The 25,676-nt window shown below is 37.6% G+C and overlaps 1 protein-coding gene across 1 annotated transcript in view; it reads left to right on the forward strand.

The window, feature by feature from the left end:
• Window positions 1–553: 553 nt before the first annotated feature.
• The window catches only part of Arcn1 (archain 1 coat protein complex I subunit delta), a 30,409-nt gene continuing 5,286 nt past the window's right edge, over window positions 554–25,676 (forward strand). The window contains exons 1-8 of the mRNA XM_026396348.2: window positions 554–699; window positions 12,415–12,678; window positions 14,124–14,303; window positions 14,430–14,635; window positions 15,655–15,819; window positions 20,457–20,622; window positions 22,788–22,935; window positions 23,892–24,000. Of these exons, the coding sequence (XP_026252133.1) occupies window positions 697–699; window positions 12,415–12,678; window positions 14,124–14,303; window positions 14,430–14,635; window positions 15,655–15,819; window positions 20,457–20,622; window positions 22,788–22,935; window positions 23,892–24,000 (1,241 nt within the window). The 5' untranslated portion in view covers window positions 554–696. The remainder of the gene's footprint in view (window positions 700–12,414; window positions 12,679–14,123; window positions 14,304–14,429; window positions 14,636–15,654; window positions 15,820–20,456; window positions 20,623–22,787; window positions 22,936–23,891; window positions 24,001–25,676) is intronic.

The raw sequence follows: 25,676 nt of genomic DNA on the forward strand, positions 1-25,676 counted from the left end.
TTTTTTTTTTAAGAGAGAGAGAATTTCAATATTTATTTTTTAGTTCTCGGCGGACACAACATCTTTGTTGGTATGTGGTGCTGAGGATCAAATCCGGGCCGCACGCATGCCAGGCGAGCGCGCTACAGCTTGAGCCACATCCCCAGCCCTGCTAAACATTTTTATTTTTATTTTTATTTTATCAGCCATTTGTGTATCTTCTCGAGAAATGCCAATTCAAATCCTTTGTCCCGTTTTAGATTTTTTTTTAATTGTTGAGTTGTTAGAGTTCTTTATGTATTCTGGATACTAGTCCCTTATACACACAGATTATTTTGTATATTATTCAGTGGCTGTGAGAATGGCTTTATAAACTGTAAGAGGTGACGCAAAATGAACGAAGGCGACGACAGTGAGCAAGGACAGAGGCGCCAGCTTCCACGGCTGGAGTCCAGCCGTCCCTAAGTCGCGGGGAAAGCCGGCGCAGCATCCCGGTACCCAGGCTTTCCCCACCCCGCCGAACCGCCCTCCGCCCTTTGACCCGCGCCGTTTCCGGTTGGAGACGTGGCTCGGGGCCGCCATCTTGGTAAGAGGCGAAGCGGCAGCTGCTCCTGTCAGGGGGGCAGCAGGTCCAGAGCGGCCGGTGCTCCCCTTGCCCGGACCGGCCCTATCCTCAGTGGAGCCAGAGCGCGGGTACGCGCCACCACCGTCCTCACCATGGTAAGACGCGAGCCAGGCCCGAACTCTGGGGGGCCGGGACTCTCTCGACCCCTCGCCCTGCCGGCGGGCCTGGTGCTGGGGCCGGAGGGGCCCCGCCCCGAGGGTCTGGAGCCCGCTGCTTCTCCTGGGACTGCAGTGTGGCCGCCCGCGCCCCACGCCCAGCCTCCTCGGAGCTCCGAGTGAGCCGACTCCAGTCCCTCTCGCCGTGGCCGCGGCACCCCACCCCCAGCCGGCTGGACTGCCGCCTCTGCCGGGACCGGCCCCTGAGAACGACTACGGGAACCTGGCGGTGGTTGTCGCGTGGGCCCTGGGCGCTGATGTCCACCCGGTTCCCTGAGCGTTCAGATGGCTGGGCCTCTCGCGGGAGGTTCCCGTCATTCTATTATCAGCTGCCTTTTGTTTGTTCGAAAGGGGGAAATGGAAGCCCAGAGCGGGGAGTAACTTCTAACAGTCATTCTTAGGTCGCAAGTGTCGCAGAAACCTTCCACTTAGGTAGAGCTTGTTAGTGTGACTGTGTATAGAACACTGGGAAAACGTAAGCTATGAGGACACAGGGTTTCTGTCTTCAAGGAACACATTGTTCAGGTGAAGTAAAATGTGTATGTGGCATATAGTAATCAGATACCTCAGAGGAGGAGGAGTAAGGGGTGGGTCGTACTCTGGGACCTGTTACTTGCCTTCGGATGCATTATCTTTGTAGAGATAGGAAAAATTAATGTGGGTGAGGATGGGGGAAAACACACAACTGCTGACTCCACTAGCTTGCTTTAGCTCTGTGATTTGTGGCTATTCATGAAGTAGAAGAAATTCCTTGGTTCAGACGAGCTAGTAGAGCTAGTAATTTATTTTAGTACACCTTATGCCCTTCAGTCCTTTGAAGAAGTCCTTTTGTTGTTGTTTTGACAATAGATATTTTGATTTAAGTATCTTCCTGTATATCTAAGAGGTGACAATATAATTTGGTGCCAGTCTTTATATATATATAATTTATATATTGTTTTTATTTATTTATTTTTAGTTGTAGTTGAACACAAAACCTTTATTTTATTTATTTATTTATTTTAATGGTGCAGAGGCTCAAACTCAGGGACTTTCACGTGCTAGGCGAGCACTCTACCACTGAGCCACAACCCCAGCCCTGGTGCCAGTCTTACTAAGTTCTACTGACAGTCTTTAGGTCTGAACATGAATAGAGGGAAGATTTGTGTTTGGACTTGAAACCATTGAAAAAAAATTTTTTTTCTTCCTCAGGTATATAAATTACATGAAGCAGGTTTGCATCCTACAACTTTTGTATTAGATGTAAAATTGTCAAAACTTTTTTTTTTTTCAATTCCACTAGGAGGCTCAGTATTTGGACAGTATTTGTTTTTTTAAAAACTCCATTTTCTTTTACATTTGGGATATATTAATAGTTTATTTTAGACTGTATTGTAATTTTAATAGCAAAGTTAAAGTCTTGTATTATGTAAATGAAATACAGATCTTTACAAAAATCTTGTTTTTAAAAAATGTTCTTGAAACTTAGTTTTTTAAAAATTCATTGATAATCCAGGGATGGTAAATTTCTGAGTAATATTAATATAATATATATGAATAAATGTGTATATTTATACGTGTATATGTAAATTTTACATATTATTTTGACATGTGCACATATGCATACAATTGTGTCAGGTGTTTCTAAATTATTAGGGACTTGGCATGACCCAGAAGAGCAATTTGTATCAGTACATTCTGCTGTCTTAAGTCTTTTGGGGGCGGGGGTGGGGGGGTGGATACCAGGGATTGAACCCAGGGGCACTTCACCACTGAGACACATTCCCAGCCTTTTTTACATTTTATTTAGAGACAGGGTCTCACTGAGATGCTTAGGCCCTCGCTAAATCACTGAGGTTGACTTTGAACTCATGATCCTCCTGCCTCAGCCTCCCAAGCCACTGGGACTATAGGCATGCGCCACCAAACCCAACTTCTGTTGTCTTAATACATGGCATTGTTTCTGTGTAATGTTCTTGGATCGTACTGTATTACAAAGAGATCTCTTGTATGTTAGACATGTCCAAATAAGTTGAAATTTTTGATCTACAAATTGTATTGAAACTTCTAAAAGTTGATTTTCCTTGATATAGAATTTTCAAACATCTGGAAAAGTTGAAGAGCTTTACAGTGAACAATTTTATAACTACCAGCTAGAATCTGTAATTAACATTTCACTATACGTCCTTTGTCATCCATCTACTCATCCATCCATTCCTCTCCATCTTTATAAAAATACACTTCAAAGTAAATTATAGATATATAGAGATTATTTTTTTGGAAAATAAGTTCCTTTTGGCTTAAGTTATTGAAGTTAGTGTAAAATATCCTCGACTGTGAAGTCTTAAGAGGTACATACATGAACAAATGGAAAAAACAAATAGTTTATGGGCTGGGGATGTAGCTCAGTGTTAGAGTGCTTGCCTAGCATGCGCAAGCCCTGGGTTCAATCCCCAGTACTGCCAAAAAAGAAAAAAGTTGGGGGTGGGGGGTTATGATGATTTCATATAACATGAAATACAAAGAACTGTTGTTGTTTTTGTTTTGGATTGAACCCAGGGCACTTAATCACCGAGACTTCCCCAGCCTTTTTTTTATATTTTATTTAGAGTCAGGGTCTCCCTAAGTTACTTAGGACCTCACTAAATTGCTAAGGCTGGCTTTGAACTCTGGATCCTCCCACCTCAGCCTTCCAAGCCACTGGGATTATAGGCAGGTGGGCATCTGGCAAGCAAGTTATCTCTTAATTTGATCCTTCTAGTTTTCTGCAAAGTAATGAGAGTATGTTCTTATTTTTTTTTGGAGAGTGAGAGAGGAGAGAGAATTTTTTAATATTTATTTATTTTTTTTTTAGTTCTCGGCGGACACAACATCTTTGTTGGTATGTGGTGCTGAGGATCGAACCCGGGTCGCACGCATGCCAGGCGAGCGCGCTACCACTTGAGCCACATCCCCAGCCCTTATTTTCTTAATATTTGTCAAAATATCATTTTACTCAGTTCTTTTTCTCACTAAACTTATATTTGAATAAACTTGATGTTAAGTCTCACAGTAGCCCCCATCTTTAAAATTTTTACTTATCTAAAGAGTGCTATTCTTTACTAAGTACAGACAGCAAACCTATTGTGGTGACATTAATATAAATGATCACAGTAAGTACAGTTCCCCCAAATTATTCATTATTTAGAAAACTAGAGTTGAATTTATGTGACTAAATCTACATATAATGAAGGAGAAACTGAAATCCTATCTATTAATAACAGGTCCTAATTAAGGAATTAGTATTGCTTTTCTTTTTTCATGTACGGTACTGTAGCTGCACAACTATTGTATTCTTTATATATCTTTTTTGATTATTGTTTGAGGGTACTGCAGAGAATGAAAAGGATTTTTCATTGATTTATTGTCTACTGTGTCTTCATATAGGAAATTCACTACAGTAATAACCAGTAATGTCATTTAAAAAAAAAAATTCTCAAGGCTGGAGCTGTGGCTTAGTGATAGAGTGCTCACCTGGCATGCCTAAGGCACTGGCTTCAATCCTCAGCACCATATTAAAAACTTAAAGGTATTGTGTCCACATACAACTAAATATATGTGTACACACACACACACATACACACACACACATGCAAGTGATAGACTTAAAATCCTGAGTAAATTACTTTTCAAATTTAAGGTTTTATTTGTGGTCTAGATTTTATTGTAATCTTCACTGTGGTTTTATTTATAATTAACTTCATATAGATAGGAAAGATAAAATAGTCCTCTATGACAGTTGTAGAAAGTAGCCTTACTGTAACCATGAATTATGTATGTGTATTTAATTCTGGAATCCTGAAACATTTAGAGGTTCAAGAAAGACCTTAGCTCCATGTGGTAGCACACACTTGTAATCCCAGCAATGCTGGAAGCTAAGGCAAGAGGACTGCAAGTTTGAGACCAACCTCAGCAACTTTGCAAGATCTATCTCAAAATAAAAAGGACTGGGGAGCTACAGTTGTGGCTCAATGGTAAAGCACTTTCCTAGCATGCATGAGTTACTGGGTTTGATCTCAGCACCGCATAAAATAAATAAATAAAATAAAGTCATTATGTCCATCTATAACTAAAAACTATTAAAAAAAATTTAAAGAAAAAAAGGACTGGGCATGTGGCTCAGTGGTAAAATGCCCCTGGGTTCAGTCTGCAGTACCAAAAGAAAAAAACCCTTTTTTTAGAGAATTGTGTATATTTATGCTGAACTGCCACCTGTTATTCTTCTGTCTCTTATCACACACACAATTTATTTGGATTAGGCCATTTGCCTTCTAGCAGTATAGGGTTCCCAAGTAGTTGTTATTGGAGCAGTGGGTATAAAATAGAAGTATTGTGCATTTTCTATTACTGTGAAGTTTTCAAATGCTTAGACTTAGGGATGGTAGTGGGGATTGAACCCAGGGCCTTACACATTGAGTTACATCCTTAACCCTTTTTAATTTATTTTGAAATAGGATTTCATTAAGTTAATCAGGCAGGCCTGGAACTTTCAGTCATCCTACCTGAGCCTCCCCAATTGTAGACTTATAAATCTTATTGTTGTTATTGTTGTTACTGGGGAATGAATCCAGAGGCACTTTATCAATGAGCCTTTATCAATCTCCAGTTCTTTTTTATCTTTTATTTTTTATTTTGAGACAGAATCTTGGGGCTAGAAAGTAGCTCAGTGTTAGAGCACTTGCCTAGCAAGGCACACTGGGTTCAATCAAAAATAAAAAGGGTACTGCTAAATTAATGAGGTTGGCTTCAAACTTGTGATCCTCCTGCCTCAGGCTCCCAAGTTGCTGGAATTATGGATGTGTCCTATCCTGCTCAACAACTTTAGAATATTGTAGATTAAAAGGCACTTTGGAGCTGGGCATGGTGATGCACTCCTGTAATCCCAGCAACTCAGGAGGCTGAGGCAGGAGGATCACAAGTTCAGAGCCAGCCTCAGCAACTCAGTGAGACCCTATCTCTAAATAAAATATAAAAAAGGGATGCATCTCAGTGGTTAAGCACCCCTGTGTTTAATGCTGGTACCAAAAAAAAAAAAAAGGCACTTTGGATTTCATATAAACTTACTATTTAATTTCATATAAAATTAAATAGTAAGATTATATGAATATATATATAGGGATATATCAGTAAGCAATTGACTTACTCCCCAAGATTACATAATTAGGTGGCATAGTCAGGACAGAAACCTTATTCTCCATGTTTACTCAAGGCACTTTCTGATCCAAGTGCTAAATTTGCACAAATGATAGTGTACTCAAACCACGTAAATATGAAGAGAAATGTGTTTTTTTTTTTTTTAGAGAGAGAATTTTAATATTTATTTTATTTTTTTTTTAGAATTTTTTTTTAATATTTATTTTTTATTTTTTGGCGGACACAACATCCTTGTTTTTGTATGTGGTGCTGAGGATCGAACCCGGGCCGCACGCATGCCAGGCCAGCCTGCTACCGCTTGAGCCACATCCCCAGCCCGAGAAATGTGTTTGACTATCAAGTGTTGTTTGTTTGTTTTTTGAAAGGAGTAGGATTTATTCAAGCGAGAAGAAAAGAGAATTCGAATAAGGTGAGAAGGGACCTGATAGGGGTTGCTCCTATCAAGGGTTCTTGACATTTCTTTTTAAAAAGTCTAAAAAGTTCTTTTCTAAAAATTAAAAAAATAAATATAAAGAAAATCAATGTTATAAAAAATAAAATTCATCAAAAAAATTGCAGAAGGAAAAATTAATTTGTCTTTTAGTACATGCCATATTTAATAATTGATAGGCATTGGTAAACATTGATATGAAGAGAAGCTTTTATTTTGTCAAAGCATTTAAGAAGACACATGTTGTTGGGTACAGTGGCACCCACCTGTATTCCCGGTGGCTCAAGACGCTGAGGCAGGAGGATTGCAAGTTCAAGGTCAGGCTTCTGCAATTTAGCAAGACCCTGTCTCAAAAAATAAAAGGGCTGAGGGTGTGGCTCAGTTCAGTGCCCTTGGGTTCAATTCCCAGAACTGCTACCTTGTCCCCCCCCCCCCAAAAAAAAATGGACATATGTTAACTTACTGTAGAATAGATACCTTGTTTTAAGGTGACCATGCCATTTAGCCATTTTAGTAACTGAAACATAGTGAATACAGACTTGTGTCAACTTTGGTGGGCCCTTTGATTGTGGTGTCCTGGATGTTTGAGGTTTATGCCACACTTGGTATGGGGAATTTTGATTCTACTTTGAGAGCCTTGTTTTGCTATGTGTAGATGATGGAACAACTCAAAAAAGAATCTCAGAGTTTTCCTGCTTTCGACCCATTTCACCATACTGTTTATCTTTTTTTTTTTTTTTTTAATGAATTGGGGATTGAACCCAGGGGTACTAAACCACTGAGCCATATCCCCAGCTCTTTTTGGTTTTTATTTTATTTTGAGACAAGATATTGCTAAGTTTCTGAGACTGGCTTTAAACTTATGATGCTTCTGCCTCAGCCTCCGAAGATGCTGGGATTAAAGCATGTACTACCATGCCCAGCCCTACTGTTTTATCTTTACATGCTCAAATCCCTGAATTCATGGAAGTGTGATTCAGATGCTGTTTTTTTTTTTTTTTTTTTTTTTTTACCAGTTTCAAGATGCTGTTTCTTCCATCAGATTGATCTTACTAGCTAGAGATAATTTCCTTCTCTGAATTCCCATAGCACTTTATCAGCAACTCTCAGGTTATTTACCATAGTCTGCCTCCTATTACAGTTTTGGTTTTTTTTCCCTCTATTTTTTGTTTTTAAATGTTTTATGTTCTCTACTGAACTTCTTGTCATTAGAATGCCAGTTTGTTTTCTTCTTCATTCCTAGAGAGCATCTAGTAAGTAGAGAAGATATTCAATAAATAATTATTCATTTTTTTTCCTCCAGTACTAGGGATTGAACCCAGGAGTGCTCTGTTACTGAGCTACATCCCAGCCCTTTTTATTTTGAGGCAGGGTCTCACTAAGTTGCCTAAACTGGCCTTGAACTTGCCATCCTCCTGCCTCAGCCTACCAAGTAGCTGGAATTACATGTATACACCACCATACCCAGTTAATTCAGTTATTCTTATAATAACATGGCTAAAATAAAGATTACTAATACCTAAAATTAGCCTTTGAACATGCCCAGTCGATAAAGTGGATGGGTTGCTCCCTCCATAGCATGCATCTTTTTGTTCCTTTTTCTCTCTCATGTTGCCCTTGATGTAAATATTTAGCTAAATTCTCTCTGCATATATGGTGGCGTTTTTAACAACAGCTTGAACCCTGAGAACTACCCTTGAATTATTTATTTTATGCATTTTAGTTGTTGATGGACCTTTATTTTTTAATTATATGTGGTGCTGAGAATCAAACCCCGTGCCTCACTCATTCAAGGCAAGCACTCTACCACAACCCCAGCCCCTAGTCTCAACCTTTTGGAGTGAGAATGAAGGCTGTACAGGAATTGGATTTACAATATGCTCCCCTTTCTTAATATTTCTCACTGCTATGAGCTGATTTTCTATGGATCATAAGAGAATTATTATTCTAGAAGATCAGTACATTTCTTAAAATAATATGTAAATTTTTTCCTAAACTTTTTTATGGAAAAAAATTTCTATTATTTGAATATCAAAATATGGACAGGCCCATAAATGTACAAATCCACTACCTTGAAGTGGTATAAATCATTTAATGGGATATATGCTTATTATTAGTAATGGTACTGTTTTACAATGTGAACATGTATAATCTAAGTCTATAGTACTTTGGCTTATAATTTGTAAGCTTAGAATCTTTGCATCACTCAAAAAGAAACTCTATACCTATTAGTAATCACTCCCTATTTCCCTTATCTAATCCCTTGGCAATCACTAGTTTATTTCTTTATGACTTTGTTCTGGATATTTCATATACATGGAATCATGTAACATATATCCTATTTGGAGGTGGGGAGCACTGTGGTTGCTGGGTATCAAGCTTGCAAGACTCTGCCATTGAGTACATCACCTAGCCCAAGAGGTGGCCTTTTGCATCTGATTTCTTTTCTTTAGCATAATATTTTCAAGATTCATTTTTGTTAACATGTATTAGTACTTCATTCCTTTTATGACTAAATAACTTTTCCATTATATGGATATTCTTTATTTTATTTATCAATTCATCAGCTGATAGACATTGATTTTCACTTTTTGGGAGGATACTGGGGATTGAACTCAGGTGCACTCAACCATTCAGCCACGTCCCCCTTATTTTGTATTTTATTTAGAGACAGGGTCTCCCTGAGTTGATTAGCACCTCATTTTTGCTGTGGCTGGCTTTGAACTCACAATCCTCCAGCCTTAGCCTCCTAAGCTGCGGTATTACAAGCATGCACTACTGCACCTGGCTGATTTTCACTTTTTAGGTGTTATGAATTATGTTAAGAATGAACATTCATGTACAAGTTTTTGTGTGGTACAACTCTTTTCTGGGGGAATTTTGGGATAAATCTACCTTATATTTGGAAATATATGGCATTTAAACCCTTAGTGAACCAGCACAGTTTACTTGCTTGTCATTGGTAAGGTGAAACAACAATCACATTTTAATTTTGTTCTTTTTATTTTTGCCAGACATATGTATATGGTTGAAACATGAACCTCCTATGATAAAAATTAATGTGAAAACAAATTTCTTGAGTATGTTTAGTCTTTGACATACAAACAAAACCTGTGAGTGGTGATACTTTTAGATTAATTTCTGGTAAGGTACTAGGTTATTATCATTATTTGTGTGTCAAAATTATAAGAAACTTTTTTTTTTTTTTTTTTTTTTTTTGGTACTGGAGAGTGAATCCAGGGGCGCTTAACCACTGACACATCCTCAGCCATTTTTTGTATTTATTTAGAGACAGGGTCTCACTGAGTTACTTAGGGCCTTGCTAAATTGTTGAGGCAGGCTTTGAACTCTCAATCCTCCTGCTTTAGCCTCCCAAGCCACTGGGATTACAGGTGTGTGCCACCGCATCCAGCTCAGAAACCTTATTCTTTTTTTTTAAATATCTTTTTAGTTGTAGTTGGACACAATAACTTAATTTTATTTATTTATTTTTATGTGGTGATGAGGATTGAACCCATACCTAGCATGTGCTAGGCAAGTGCTCTACCGCTGAGCCACAATCCCATCCCAGGGTCTAAGTTGTTTAGGGCCTTGCTAGATTGCATCAGCCTCCCAAGTCACTGGGATTATAGGCATGTGCCACCATGTCCAGCTGATTTTTGTTTGTTTGTTTTGGTACTGGGAATTGAACTCAGGGGCACTTGACCACTAAGACACATTCCCAGCCCAGCTGTCTGTTTTTGAGAGGAGGTCTCACAGTGTTGCTTAGGAGGGCCTTGAACTCCTGGGCTCAAATAATTCTACCTCAGCTTTTCATGTTCCACTGTACCCATGGACTTTTTTAAGTACTGAGGAATATCTACATCCCCATTTCTTTTTACTTTTTTTTTTAAAGTTGTCAGTAGACCTTTATTTTATTTATATGCAATGCTGAGAATCAAACCCAGTGCCTCACAGGTGATAGGCAAGTGCTCTACCACTGAGTTACAACCCCAGCCCTCTTCTTTTTACTTTTTTATTTTGAGATAGGATGTTGCTAAATTGCCTAGGGTCTCCCTAAGTTACTGAGGCCAGCTTCATATTTGCAATTCTGCGTAAACCTCAGGAGTTGCTGGGATTACAGGTGTGTACCACTGTGGCCAGCTTTTAAACTGCTTAGTGATTTATGACTTAAAAAAACTAACTTTAGTTGGGATAACAGGTAAATTTCATAAACATAAACAGAACTGTATAACTCCTAGCACTACTTCTTTCTAAACTTGGGTTATTATTTGTGAAATGGAGCAGTTGATAATATTTTTTGAGATTTCACACAAGAAAACCTGGACCCATTTGAAGTAAATCAATCTGTAAAGACAAAAATCTGTTCAATAAAGGGAAATTACTTGTGCAAGGTATCAATCAAACATTTTCTAGAATGAATTGTTTTTTATCTTACTGCTTGGAAATAAGCATGCTGTTCAGTGTCTCCCAAATATCCTAATTCTTCTTTTTCTTCTTCCTTTTTTAAACTGTGCATGGATAGAATGTAGTCCTTACACATGCTAGGCAAGCATTCTACCACTGAGCTATACCCCAACCCTTTTTATTTTTTATTTTGAGCCAGCGTCTTGCTAAGTTGTCAAGGCTGGTCTTGAACTTGTCATCCTCCTGCCTTAACCCCCTGAGTACCTGGGGTTACCAATGTGAGCCACCACACCTAGTTCCTAATTATTTATCCTTGAAAGATGAGGATGGGTTCTCCTATAATTGTTCTAAAAGCATTAATATATTAAAACTATAAGAATATTTATTCAAACTGACTTTTTCCCTCAAACTGCTCATCTGTAGGGGACAGATTTCTATAAAATTGAAAATAAATAGAAGGAAAAAAATGAAAAGTCTCATCAATAGGATTTTGATATTTCAGAGGTCATATCTTAGCATTTAGGCTTCCCAAATGTGTAAAAATCTTTTTTTGTTATTTGTGCTTAGGAACTCTTGTATTCTAACACTCAAGAGACTGTTGACTCTGTACTTAATTTTCTTACTCCTCTGTATTGGCATTGAAGGTCTACCTTCTTTGTTTGGTGCTTTGTTTTGTCTAATGAAATGCTGGAAGAAGGCTGCTGGGTCTTGTTCATTGCCTAGTATTTAGGTTTTTATTATACAGATTGTTTGACTATCTGGGAATAGCATAGTGGGGGATGGGAATGCAAATGATAAATTTAGATTGGCTAGATTGGTTTCATATTCTAGGTAAAAAGTAAAGGTCAGGGGCTTCTTAAAAGGCTGCTTACTTATATACCTTTAATCTGCTTTTAGTTTTAGGTATACACAGTATCTTTATTTTATTTCAATGTGGTGCTGAGGATCGAACCCAATACCCCACGCATACTAGGTGAGCACTCTACCACTGAGCTACAACCCCAATCCTAATTTTACTTTTTTTAATTAAAAAAATTTTTTTTGGTACTGGAGACTAGACTTCTGTTTTGACTGGAAATTTTCTGTATTTTTTTTAGAAAAAAAACTAAAGTTACCAAGGCTAGAGTTGTGGCTTAGTGGTGGAGCGCTCGCATAGCATGTATGAAGCCCTGGGTTTGATCCTCAGCACCATATAAAAGTAAATAAATAAAATAGAGGTATTGTGTCCAATTACAACTAAAAAAATATTTTTTAAAAAGTTATTCTTCGTGGGTGTGCCAAATTGGAGAATAACCCAATTCTGGGACACAACCAACCTATTACTAATATATATGTGGAATTAGAAAAGGTTATTTATTTAATTAATAAATAATAATTTTAAAGTAATTAAAATAAATATTATTTAAAATAATTTCTTTATGTATATTATTGAGAAATGGAATAATACTTTCATTTTCCTCTACTTTACATTAATCTTAAAAATTACATACTATAATTAAAGAAGCAGTGGAATGTGAAAACATTGTAATAGTAATCATGTTACTAAATAACCTGAATGTGTCAAATCTGTATAATATCCCCTGAGACATTGAGAAAACAGAGATGAAGAAATATTAATTAGTACTTATAATGTGTGTTCCCTGCAGGTGCTGTTGGCAGCAGCAGTCTGCACGAAAGCAGGAAAGGCTATTGTTTCTCGACAGTTTGTGGAAATGACCCGAACTCGGATTGAAGGCTTATTAGCAGCTTTCCCAAAGCTCATGAACACTGGAAAACAGCATACATTCGTTGAAACGGAGAGTGTAAGATATGTCTACCAGCCTATGGAGAAACTGTACATGGTACTTATCACTACCAAAAACAGCAACATTTTAGAAGATTTGGAGACCCTAAGGCTCTTCTCAAGAGTGGTAAGAGTCTTTCTGTAATAATTCTGGGTTCCACTTTTTTTTTTTTTTTTTTTTTTTTTTTTTTTTTGATACTGGAGATTGAACCCAGAGGCACTTTACTACTGAGCTTCTTATTTTTAATTTTGAGACAGGATCTCACTAAGTTGCTTAGGACCTTGCTAAATTACTGAGACTTGCCTTGAACTTTCGATCCTGCCTCAGCCTCCGAAGTTGCTAGGATTACAGGCATGACCCGACAACTGGCTTGGTTCCACATTTTTGTGTGAAGCTAGTTTTTCCTCCAAGACAGCTTATGCTTATCAGTTTGTAGGTTCTGCTTCTCCCATTTCAGCAGTTTATTGCTACAACTCCTTATTCATTCAGCAGACATTTATTAAGTCCTCTCCTGAACTCTAAGTATCCCAGAAGAGAATACAGAAATTCATTCCTTCCTTCTTTATTTATTTATTTATTTGTTTTTTAAAGGTACATTTTTTTTTTTTTAAGAAAGAGTGAGAGAGGGGAGAGAGAGAGAGAATTTTTAATATTTATTTTTTAGTTCTCGGCGGACACAACATCTTTGTTGGTATGTGGTGCTGAGGATCGAACCCGGGCCGCACGCATACCAGGCAAGCGCGCTACCACTTGAGCCACATCCCCAGCCCTATTTATTTTTTATTTATTTATTTTTATGTGGTGCTGAGGATTGAACCCAGCCCTTGCATGTGCTAGGTGAGTGCTCTGCCACTGAGCCACAACCCCAGGCTGTAACAGTCTCACTAAATTATCAAGCAGCTGATCTCAGACTTTTTCCCTGCTTCAGTCTTCCATGTATCTGGGATTACAGGTATGTGTCATCATGCATGGCTAGTGCCTTTATATTTAGGAAATTTATTTGGCCATGTATTTTAGATAAGGCTAAATGATGCAGACACAGAAACAAAGACTTTATGCCAAAGTCTTGCTTAAAACAAAAACTGGAAGGAGCTAAGAAAGGTATTCAGGTTTAATAAAATTTCTGTACTTGAAAGAATAAGACCTAGCCAGGCTTGGTGGCACATGCCTGTAATCCCAGCGGCTTGCCTCCCAAGTTCAAAACGAACCTTAGCAAAAAAGCAAGGCATTGAGCAACTCAGTGAGACCCTGTCTCTAAATATAATAGAAAATTGGGCTGTGGATATGGCTCAGTGGTCGAGTGCCCCTGAGTCTAATCCATGCTCCCACCCCACCCCCCACACACACACACATAAAACAAAGAATAAGAATTAGGCTGGGGTTGTGGCTTAATGGTATTGCGCTTGTTTAGCATGTGTGACGCACTAGGTTCGAGTCTCAGCACCTCATACAAATAAATAAAGGTCTATGAACAACTCAAAAATATTTAAAAAAAAAAAAAAAAGAATAAGACTTGGAAAAAACTACTAGTAAATGCAAAATCTTTCTTTTCCATTGCTGTCCATGATTAGATTCCTGAGTATTGCCGAGCCTTAGAGGAGAATGAAATATCTGAGCACTGTTTTGATTTGATTTTTGCTTTTGATGAGATTGTTGCCCTGGGATACCGGGAGAATGTTAACCTGGCACAGATCAGAACCTTCACAGAAATGGATTCTCATGAGGAGAAAGTGTTCAGAGCAGTCAGAGAGGTGAGTGGGGTCTTCTTTGGGACTGCTGGTTTTAATGTCTTTTAGCTTTCACTAATCTGATTTTCCTGTTTTTACTTGATAATGTAGTTTGTACACAAAGTTATATTCACATGTCTCTTTTTGTAGACTCAAGAACGTGAAGCTAAGGCTGAGATGCGGCGTAAAGCAAAAGAATTACAACAGGCACGGAGAGATGCGGAGAGACAAGGGAAAAAAGCACCAGGATTTGGGGGATTTGGTAGCTCTGCAGTATCTGGAGGCAGCACAGCTGCCATGATCACAGAAACCATCATTGAAACTGATAAACCAAAAGTGGCACCTGCACCAGCCAGGTATAACCCAGTGTATTACCAGCCAGAGGAAGGCTATATTTTTATACTTGGGAGTGATTAGTGAATGTGGTATTACTACTTTTATGTAAAAGAGAGTTCTTTTACAGATCATGCTATGACCTCAGTTTCCTACTAGAATTGCCTTATGTAGGGAAGGGAGGGGGTGTTTAACTGTTTATGGAACATGGATATTTAATCTTAATGTTTAAGGGGAATCTCTGAACTACGAAGTTATATGCAGAATTTTGTTTGTGTAGTTATTTTATCTGAATGGAAGCTACAGAGTTTTCATCTGATCATATGTGATTAAAAAAATGCATATTTGGGACAGGTGCCTTGGTGCATACCTATAATCCCAGCAACTTGGGAGGCTGAGACAGGAGGATCTTGAGTTCAAAACCAGGTTCAGCAACTAACAAGGCTTGATCAACTTAGTGAGGTCCTGACTCTAAATAAAATATAAAAAGGACTGAGGATGTGGTTTAGTGGCGAAGCATCCCTGGGTTTAATCCTTGGTACCAAAAAAACCCCCAAACCCACATTTGGTCTGGGTACTGTAAGCTTACATATTAATAATGACTATCAAGTTTTGGTGGATTCGTATTAGACTATCATAGTCTACTTGTCCACCAACAGTAGGAAGTTTGGATTTTCCATTTGAGGTCTTCACATTCCTCCTAAGAATAGCTCAGGGGCTGAGGTTGTAGCTCAGTGGTAGAGTGCTTGCCTCACATGTGTGAGGCACTGCTTTCAAACTTCAGCACCATATTAAAAAAAAATAAAGGTATCGTGTTCATCTACAACTTAAAAAAAAAAGAATAGCTTCAGGGGGGGCTGAAGCTGGAGCTCAGTGGTAGAGTGTTTGCTTCATACATGTGAGGCAGTGGGTTTGAGCCTCAGCATCACATAAAAATAAATAAAGAATAGCTTCAGGGAAAGCTTCTTTGATGTGGGGTCATTAATGTTTTGGGCTTCTGCATATATGTGTGTGTGTTCTTATTTTGTATTCTTCAACCTAGGCCTTCAGGCCCCAGCAAGGCTTTGAAACTTGGAGCCAAAGGAAAGGAAGTAGATAACTTTGTGGACAAATTGAAATCTGAAGGTGAAACTATCATGTCCTCTAATATGGGCAAACGTACCTCTGAAGCAACCAAAGTGCATGCTCCACCTATTAATATGGAAAGGTAAGAATTAATTCTTTCAGTAAGTAGAGTGTTACCATTTTTTAAAAAATCCTCTTTCGATGTGCTATAAATTCTTTTTGGGGGGGGTGGTATACTGGGGATTGAACCCGAGGACCTCACACATGCTAAGCAAGTACTCTACCACTGAGCTATATACCCTCAGTCCAATTTTTTGTGCTTTTTAATATTTCCTGATTATTATTATTATTATTATTGTTGTTGTTGTTTTTTTGTGTGTGTGTGCTGGGGATTGAACTTAGGGCCTTATGCATATGAAGCAAGGACTCTACCAACTGATCCTAGCCCCTAATTTTTCCTGATTTGAAAGATACATACAGAACATATTCTAGATATTAACTTAAGGTATTTTTAAAATGTTTTTCAGTCACCGGTTTTTGCCTTTTATTGGGTAAGTTAAGCAAAAGTGATTTGTCTAGCGTGGAGCAAGTCTCTTAAAATAAAGTTTGAATTAGCTGGGCATGGTGGCACACTCCAGTAATCCCAGAGACTCAGGAGGCTAAGACAGGAGGATTCCAAGTTTGAGGCCAACCTTAGCAACTTTGCAGAACTTGTCTCAAAATAGAAAATTAAAAAGAATCGGGGCAGGCTGGGGTTGTTGCTCAGTGGTAGAGCACTTGCCTAGCATATGTGAGGCAGTGGGTTTGATTCTCAGCACTACAATAAATAAATGTATAAAATAATGGTCCATTGACAACTAAAAAAAAAGAAAGAAAACAAGGATACAGCTTAGTAGCTGAGTTCAATCCTTAGTACCAAAAAAGTTTTAAAAATGGATTTGAATGAGAGGTCTGCACTATATTTTGGCATATTTTTCTAATTAAATTGTAAAGAAAAACCATTCTTTAATCCAAAATTTGTAAGTAACTTTAACAGCAGGTTAACATATTTTGCCTTTTAAGTATTTGAACCCGGTGTAGAATATTTTGGTTTGTCTTTTATTCCAGGGTTGAGACAGTGGTTTATAACATTTTTAAGTGGTGGTTGATCAAGTTCACATTTTCATGACTCAGATTTCTTCTCTTGAGTCCAGACCTTCTACTGTTGCTGATGGTATTGAGGTCAAGTGAAAGATGAGTCTGGGAGGATACCTCAATTAGGTCTACATAAAAGTAGAGTATTTACTGTTTAGGTGTTCTATTCTGTGTGAAAATGAATAGAGTTACATCCAGATAATTCTCTTGACTCACTGAAGTGCCTGTCCTATTCCTGTTGGCTGTTTTAAGTGAGACAAAGGCATCACACTTTTTAACACAGGTTGGAGACCATCACATTAAAGATTAAGGTTCTTTTTAATCATGAAGAACCTCTTGAGTGCAGAAAAACTCTTGTGAAGGTAAAATGGGACCCTGCATTATCTTAAGATATACAGTCCTTTGTGATCTTGAGTCTGAAAACCTTTGTTTTGAGGAAAATCAGAGGTTGGAATAGAGAATGAACTGAAGTTCACCCAATTAAAAATAGTTTTATTATTGAATTTGGATAGATTGTATTTAATAATCACCCATAGTAGCAGCACTTTTTAATTTTACTTACTTTGTTATTAAGTTATATATTCCTATAGCACAAAATTCAAAAGGTTTCAAAAGACATTAATATAAAAAGTATTCCTCCCACCTAGACATGCAAGTTTTTCATTGTGGAACCAACTGACATCAACTAGCTTTTTGTGTATCCTTCTGAAGAGATAGTCTATAATGTATAGAAGAATAAAAATGTATCTTTTTTTATTCCTTTATTTTTGTGGTATTGGGGATTGAAATCAAGGACATTCAACCATTGAGCCACATCCCCAGCCTTTTTAATTTTTTTTTTTTTTTTTTAGAAAGAGAGAGAGAGAGAATTTTTAATATTTATTTATTTTTTTAGTTCTCGGCGGACACAACATCTTTGTTGGTATGTGGTGCTGAGGATCGAACCCGGGCCGCACGCATGCCAGGCGAGCGCGCTACCGCTTGAGCCATATCCCCAGCCCCTTTTTAATTTTTAGTTTGAGACAATCTTGCTAATTTGCTCAAGCAGGCTTTAAATATAAGATCCTCCTACCTGAGCCTCCTGAGTAGCTAGGGTTACAGGCTATGCCTGGCTTCTTTTTCATTTTTATACAAAGCAGCAGCATTCTAGCCAGGTGCCATGGTGCAAAGATATAATCCTAGCATCTGGGGAGGTTGAGGCAGAGGATCAGGAGTTCAAAACCAGTCTCAGCAATTTAGCAAAGAACGCCCTAGGTAACTTATTGATGCCCTGTCTCAAAAATTAAAGGTAAAAAAGGGCTGGGGATATGGCTCAGTGGTTGAGCACCCCTGGGTTCAATCCCCAGTACTAAACAAAACAAAGCATAGCAGTAGCATTCTAAACACATTGTCTAATTGCTTTTTTGCATTTAATTATTTATAGATAAGAATTTCCTCATTTGAGGGATTTATTATTATTATTATTATTATCATCATTATTGGAATTGGGGCACCCATGGGTGCTCTACCACTGTTTTACATCCTCAGGCCTTTTCAGTGTTTGTTTTGAGATAAGGTCTCCCTAAATTAAAAAACAGGCTTGCCTGGAACTTGCTATCTTCCTGCCTCAGCCTCCCACGTAACTGGGATTACAGGAGTGTACCACCATGCCCTGCAGTAGTAGTAGTAGTAGTAGTAGTAGTAGTAGTAGTAGTAGTAGTAGTAGTAGTATTTACCAGGGATTCAAACCAGGAGGCTCAACCATTGAGGGTGTTGCTAAGTTGGTCAAGGCCTCGCTAAGTTGCTGAGGCTGGCTTTGAACCTGCAATCCTCCTGTCCCAGCCTCCCAAGACACTTGGATTATAGGCATACACCTATAATTTCTTAAAGTTTAAAAATTGTTTTTAAATAAAAAGATTTTTCATTTTTTTCTCCTCATCCCCCCACAGCTGCCTTGTACTCATTCATATTGATATACCTTTATATATTTTTTAAAATGTTTATTTAGTTGTAGATGAACACACAGTATCTATATTTATTTTTATGTGTCTGAACCCAGTGCCTCACACATATGAGGCAAGTACTTTACCACTGAGCTACAATCTCAGCCCCTACCTTTATGTATGTATTTATGTATCTATGTATGTATGCATGCATTTATTTATTTTGTGGTGAATACGTACGTACATACATACATACATACAGGTAGGGGCTGAGGTTGTGGTGCTAGGGATTGAACCCAGGGCCTTGTGCATATGAGGCAGGCACTCTACCAACTGAGCTATATCCCCAGCCTCCTTTATGTATTTAAACAGTTCCCCACAGATGGACATTGAAACTTTTTTTACTACAAATAATTCTTTTTAAAAAAATTTTTATAAAAAAATTAAATACATTGATTTTAATTATGTATTTAATACATTAATTGTTTAAAAAGTAAAATATTAAATTTTTATTATTTAAAAAAATTTTTATATATGACAGTGGAATGTATTACAATTCTTATTACACATATAGAGCACAATTTTTCATATCTCTGGTTTTATATAAAGTGTATTCACACCAATGTGTGTCTTCATATATGCACTATGTATAATAATGATCATCACATTCCACCATCATTTCTAACCCCATGCCTCTTCCCCTCCCCTCCAGCCCCTCCCCTATCTAGAGTTTATCTATTCCTCCCATGCTCCCTCTCTCTATCCCACTATGAATCAGCCTCCTTGTGTCAGGGAAAACATTTGGCATTTGGTTTTTTGGAATTGGCTATCTTCACTTAGCATTATCTTCTCTAACTCCATCCATTTACCTGCAAATGCCATGATTTTATTCTCTTTTATTGCTGAGTAATATTCCATTGTGTATATATACCACATTTTCTTTATCCATTCATCTACTGAAGGGCATCTAGGTTGGTTCCACAGTTTAGCTGTTGTGAATTGTGCTGTAATTTTAATTATATAGATCTTTCACCTCTTTTGTTGATTCCTAAGTTTGTTTGTTTTTTTTTTTGTTGTTGTTGTTTTGTTTTTGTTTTGAGGCTATTGTAAATGGGTAGTTTTCCTCGTTTCCCTTTCTGAGGATTTCTTCTTTTCCTATGTGTTTCCCTTTAATTTCTTTCATGTAATTGCTCTGGCCAGTGTTTCAAGAACTATGTTTAAATAGAAGTGGTGAAAGATGCCATCCCTGTTTTGTTCTAGTTTTTAGAGGGAATGCCTTCAATTTTTCTCCACAAATGATTCTTTTTGTTGTTAATAATATTTTTGGTTGTTTATTTTGTGGTACTAGATACTCTACCATTGAACCACATCTCCAACCCTTTTTATTTTTACTTTTATTTTGAGACAAGGTTTCACTAAGTTGCCCAGGCTGGCCTCACACTTGCAGTCCTCCTGTCTCTGTTTCCAGAGTTGCTGGGGTTATAAGTGTATAGTGCCATACCCAGTCTACAAACAATTTTTTGTTGAATAATAATGCATTGTTTTGCACAGGTGACAATTTAGTTACAGAACAAATTATAGAGAGTTGCTGAATCAAAGAGAATAATGCTTTAGATTTTGATAAAGCAGCAGCATCTTAAATATTTTTTGATGGCTAATCACCTGGAGAAAGAGAGTTTTGGTTTCTACCTTTCTCAACAAATTAACTACTTTTTCTTTATAGTGTGCATATGAAGATTGAAGAAAAGATTACGCTAACCTGTGGACGGGATGGCGGATTACAGAATATGGAATTGCATGGCATGATCATGCTTAGGATCTCAGATGACAAATTTGGCCGAATTCGTCTTCATGTGGAAAATGAAGATAAGAAAGGGGTACAGCTACAGGTACATATTTAGACTTTGGTCTACCCAGCACAGTTGTCATCTTCTTACTCTTTTTTTAAAAAATTTTTTTATAATGCTAGAGATTGAGCCATGGGCTTATACATAGTAGACAAGTGCCCCATCACTAAGCTACATTCCTAACCCAAAGCACAGTGTTTCTCAACTAGAAGTCCTCATGAACCACAGAATACAGAAAATTATTTAAGTAATAGAGCTAGTGCCATTGTAGATGCATAGGAAAGAAGTTAATATATTACATACAGTGGTTCCTGAGTGATAGACTGTAGCAGTATTAGAATGACTTTCAAATATTGGGATTGAATGAAAGATCCTTTTGAAATTTAGTAGGTGATTTCTTCATATCACTAACAATAGCGCCAAAGAGATGTTTAACTATTATGAAAAAAGTAAAATAATTTAGTTTCTTACTGAAATATGGTTTTCTTACCAGGCATAGTGGCACATGCCTGTAATCCCAGTGACTCCGATGGCTAAAACAGGAGGATCATAAGCAACTTAGCAAAAAACTTTATTAGGAGATATTTTATTAAAACAGGTATGACAATCAGTTTAGTCATTCTGTCCTTTATAAACTGCCAGAGTTTGTTTTATTAGATGAATGGCAGTATCTAGTAATGGTATATTTGAAAAGTTCAGGGCTGGGGCTGGGGCTGGGGCTCAGCAGTAGTGCACTTGCCTACCATGTGTGAGGCACTGGGTTCGATTCTCAGCACCACATATAAATAAAATAAAGATCTATCAAAAACTAAATAAATAAATAAATAAACAGTGCATAAAATACTTACCAGAATAAATATGTGTGGACAAATGTTAAATGTATTTGAGCCTTGTATCTTCTTATTATGGTGGTTCTTTTCACATTTTATTTAGGTGGTTGATTTTACATCTTGTTCAACAACAAAGCCTTTTCAGGGAAAAGTGTATTTTTGTCTATTTTCCCCATAATCAGCAGAATTCTCTTTTGGAAGTAGTGCTTTTATAATTTGACAACATCTTTGCTGGCTATCTTTGCTACACAAAAGTGACTTATTTTTTCTTTATTCTAATACAATTTATTTTAAAAAGATGAGACTTTTTCCCCAAAACCAGGGATTGAACCCAGGTGCACTTAACCACTGAGCCACATCCCCAACTCTTTTTTTTTTTTTTTTTTTAATTTTTAATATTTATTTCTTAGTTCTCGGCAGACACAACATCTTTGTTAGTATGTGGTGCTGAGGATCGAACCCGGGCCGCACGCATGCCAGGCGAGCACGCTACCGCCTGAGCCACATTCCCAGCCCCCTCTTTTTGTTTTGAAATAGGGTCTCACTAAGTTGCTTACGGCTTGGCGAAATTGCTGAAGCTGGCTTTGAATAACTTATGTTCTCTAAGACAAAATTACAGCTAGACTCTACAGATAGCTTTTTCCTTTCTTCTTTTTTTTTTTTTTTAAAGAGAGAGGGAGAGAGAATTTTAATATTTATTTTTTAGTTATCAGCGGACACAACATCTTTGTTTTGTATGTGGTGCTAAGGATCGAACCCCAGCCGCATGCATGCCAGGCGAGCGCGCTACAGCTTGAGCCACATCCCCAGCCCCAGCTTTTTCCTTTCTTATCTGTTTTTATATAAGGCCAAGACTGCTGTCTGACCCTGGCAGCTGATTATCATCTGACTCCAGTCATCGTGTGCATACGCGCAAGCACTTGTTTTGTGTTACACTCTACCACTGATCCTCACTCCTATTCCCTGATTTAGTCTTCTGCAAGAAATAGCTCCCTGTTGAAGAAGTATTTTTGGAAAGGACCTGGTTATTATTCTTTGACTTTTTCAATTATAAGTTGTTTCTTTGTTTTGGTACTGGAGATTGAACCCAAGGACACTTAACACTTGATCCACATCTCCAGTCCTTTTAAATATTCTGTTTAGAGATAAGGTCTTATTAAGTTGCTTAGGGCCTTGCTAAGTGTTTGAGGCTGGCATCAAACTTGGAATTCTCCTGCCTCAGCTTCCTGAGCTACAGGGATTATAGGTATGCACCAGTGTACTCAGCTTTGACACTTTATCTTAGATGTTTAGATTATGGGCCATGTAAGCCCAGAGGGAGTTTATTTCTTGTCTTATCCTTTCTGAACCTAAGTTTTCCTTCCTGACTCATTCCAGACCCATCCAAATGTGGATAAAAAACTTTTCACCTCAGAGTCTCTAATTGGCTTAAAGAATCCAGAGAAGTCGTTTCCAGTCAATAGTGATGTAGGAGTGCTAAAGTGGAGACTACAGACCACAGAGGAATCTTTTATTCCACTGACAAGTAAGTGCCTCTAACCATTTCCACTAAGCTAGTCTACATTGAAAACTTGAAATAATCCTAGCTTGTACACTTTCATTTTCTTTGCCATAGCAAAGTTATTAGTTATTTATTTATTTTTATTGATTGTTCCAAACATTACAGAGCTCTTGATAAATCATCTTTCATACATTTGACTCTATTGGGTTTTGAACTCCCATCTGCTATCTGTATTTGGGGCAAAGTTATTTTTGACAAAATGATCTTTCAAAATTGCTTTTAATCATTTGCTTTACTTTTTTTTTGTTTTTGTTTTTTGAGGTACTGGATATTGAAGCCAGAGGCACTGATCTTATATTCCCAGCCCTTACTCCCCACCCGACCCTTTTTTTCCCTCCATTTTAGATAGGGTCTCACTAAGTTTTCCAGGCTGGCCTTGAAATTTCCATCCTCTTTCCTTCTGAGTAGCTGGGATTACAGGTGTGCACAACAGTGTCTGACTTCACTTAAATTTTTCATATATATAGTTTATATTAGAATGTTTTAAGCCTGCACATGTTAATTAGCTTGGATTTGCCATCTTACCTTTTTTTTAATATTTATTTTTTAGTTTTAGGTGGACACAATATCTTTATTTTATATTTATGTAGTGCTGAGGTTGAACCCAGTGCCTCATGCATGCTAGGTGAGCACTCTACCACTGAGCCACAATCCCAGCCCCATTTTTTTAAAATATTTTATTTTTTAGTTATAGTTGGACACAACACCCCCATTTTATTTATTTATTTTTATGTGGTATTGAGGACCAAACCCAGGGCCTCACATGTACCAGGTGAGCGCTCTACTGCTCAGCCCCAGCCCCAGCCCCTGCCATCTTAACTTTTATCTACTCTTTTTCCGTACTTGATTTTAGTCAAAATGTTGAGGCAATTTTACTTTTTTCTGATGTTCTAGTATGACTGCTTTGCTTTACTCCTCAGTTAATTGCTGGCCCTCGGAGAGTGGAAATGGCTGTGATGTCAACATAGAATACGAACTACAAGAAGATAACTTAGAACTGAATGATGTAGTTATCACCATCCCACTTCCGTAAGTGGTGTCCCCCACATAATCATGTCCCCTATGTTAGCTTATAGAACTGGTCTTTTTGGAGGAAGCATCTTGCTGCAGTGCATTCTAAGGTATTTGCTTTTTAAAAAGACCAATTGTAAAAGAAGCAAGACACCAAAGGCTACTTACTATATGATTCTACTTCCAAGACTTTTTGGAAAAGGTAATACTCTTAGAACAACATCAGGAAGTAGAAGGGAAAGTATTTGGCTACGAAAGGACAGAAGGGAACTTCAGGGGATCATGGAAATGTTCTATGACTTGATTTTGATGATGCTTACAAGACTGCATACATTTGTTAAAATACATTGAGTGTATAAGCTTTGGCTTTCAGTCCAAACCAGTCAAACAAAAAAGCCAGTTGTAGTTCTGGGGCTAGGTATTAGTTCTTAGCGTCTTCATGTAATAATGAAGATTTCCAAAAGGAGGAGCCACTTTTCAGTCACGTTTTCTTTGTTTTGTTTCACAAAGAAATTGAGTCTGTCAGACTGAATTTTTATTTTTCACTGACTGTCTTAACTATCACTAAAGATGAGAATATATTCAGTGGAACTATTGATTCTTGCTGAAACAAGATATCTACATCAGTTTCAGTAAATTTTCTCATAGTTTTATTAAGTATAATTAACATAAACTACACATATTTAAGTTGTGCAAAGTGGTTAAGTTTTGACATGTGTACCTATGCAACTGTCAATACAATCAAGAAAATGAAAATGCCCATTACCCCTTCAAAATTAGTTCTAGTAATCCCCCCCCCCCCCGCAGACACAACATCTTTATTTTATTTTTATGTGTTGCTGAGGATCAAACCCAGCGCCCTGCACATGCCAGGCGAGTGCATTACCACTTGAGCCACATCTCCAGCCCCTCTAGTAATTTTTTGCCATGCACTTAAATGACCTACTCTCCAGGATCATCTGGAAATACTCTCCACCTTAAATTTATTTCCTCATTTACATTTTCAATGATTGTACATTTGTACTTCCCCAGTGAATCTCAGCTGCACTCCTTTAACCCTGAATAAGTACCAGGTTTAATTTTGAAAAATAGTATATTTTTAGAGGATCTTTACTATTGTTGTGGAGAAAATGGTACTAACTTAATTTATATTTTTGTTCCCTTTTGATTAACTCAGTCCTTTACATTGTCAAGTCTGGTTTGTCATTTGTCATTCTTAGTTCCTTTTTTTTTTTTTTGTACTGGGGATTGAACCCAGGGGCTTAACCACTGAGCCACATCCCCATCCATTTTTTAAAAAATATTTATTATTTAGTTGTAGTTTGACACAATACCATCATTGTATTTATTTATTTTTATGTGGTACTGAGGATCAAACCCAGGGCCGCACACGTGTAGGTGAGAGGCGAGTGCTCTACTGCTGAGCCACAACCCCAGCCCCCAACCCCAGCCATTTTTTATATTTATTTAGACTTTATTTAGAGATAGGGTCTCATTAAGTTGCTGAGGTTGGCTTTGAACTCTAGATCCTCCTGCCACAGCTTTCTGAGATGCCAAAAGATTTATCTGATTTATAATCAAGTGGATTTTCATTTGATAAATGCACCTGGCTCTTATTTCCATTTTTAAAGATATACTTTATAACCAATATCATATATATATGTTAAATAGACATATATACAGATATAAGTATT

This window comes from Urocitellus parryii, chromosome 4 (genome assembly GCF_045843805.1).
Source record: "Urocitellus parryii isolate mUroPar1 chromosome 4, mUroPar1.hap1, whole genome shotgun sequence".
NCBI classification, from domain to species: domain Eukaryota; kingdom Metazoa; phylum Chordata; class Mammalia; order Rodentia; family Sciuridae; genus Urocitellus; species Urocitellus parryii.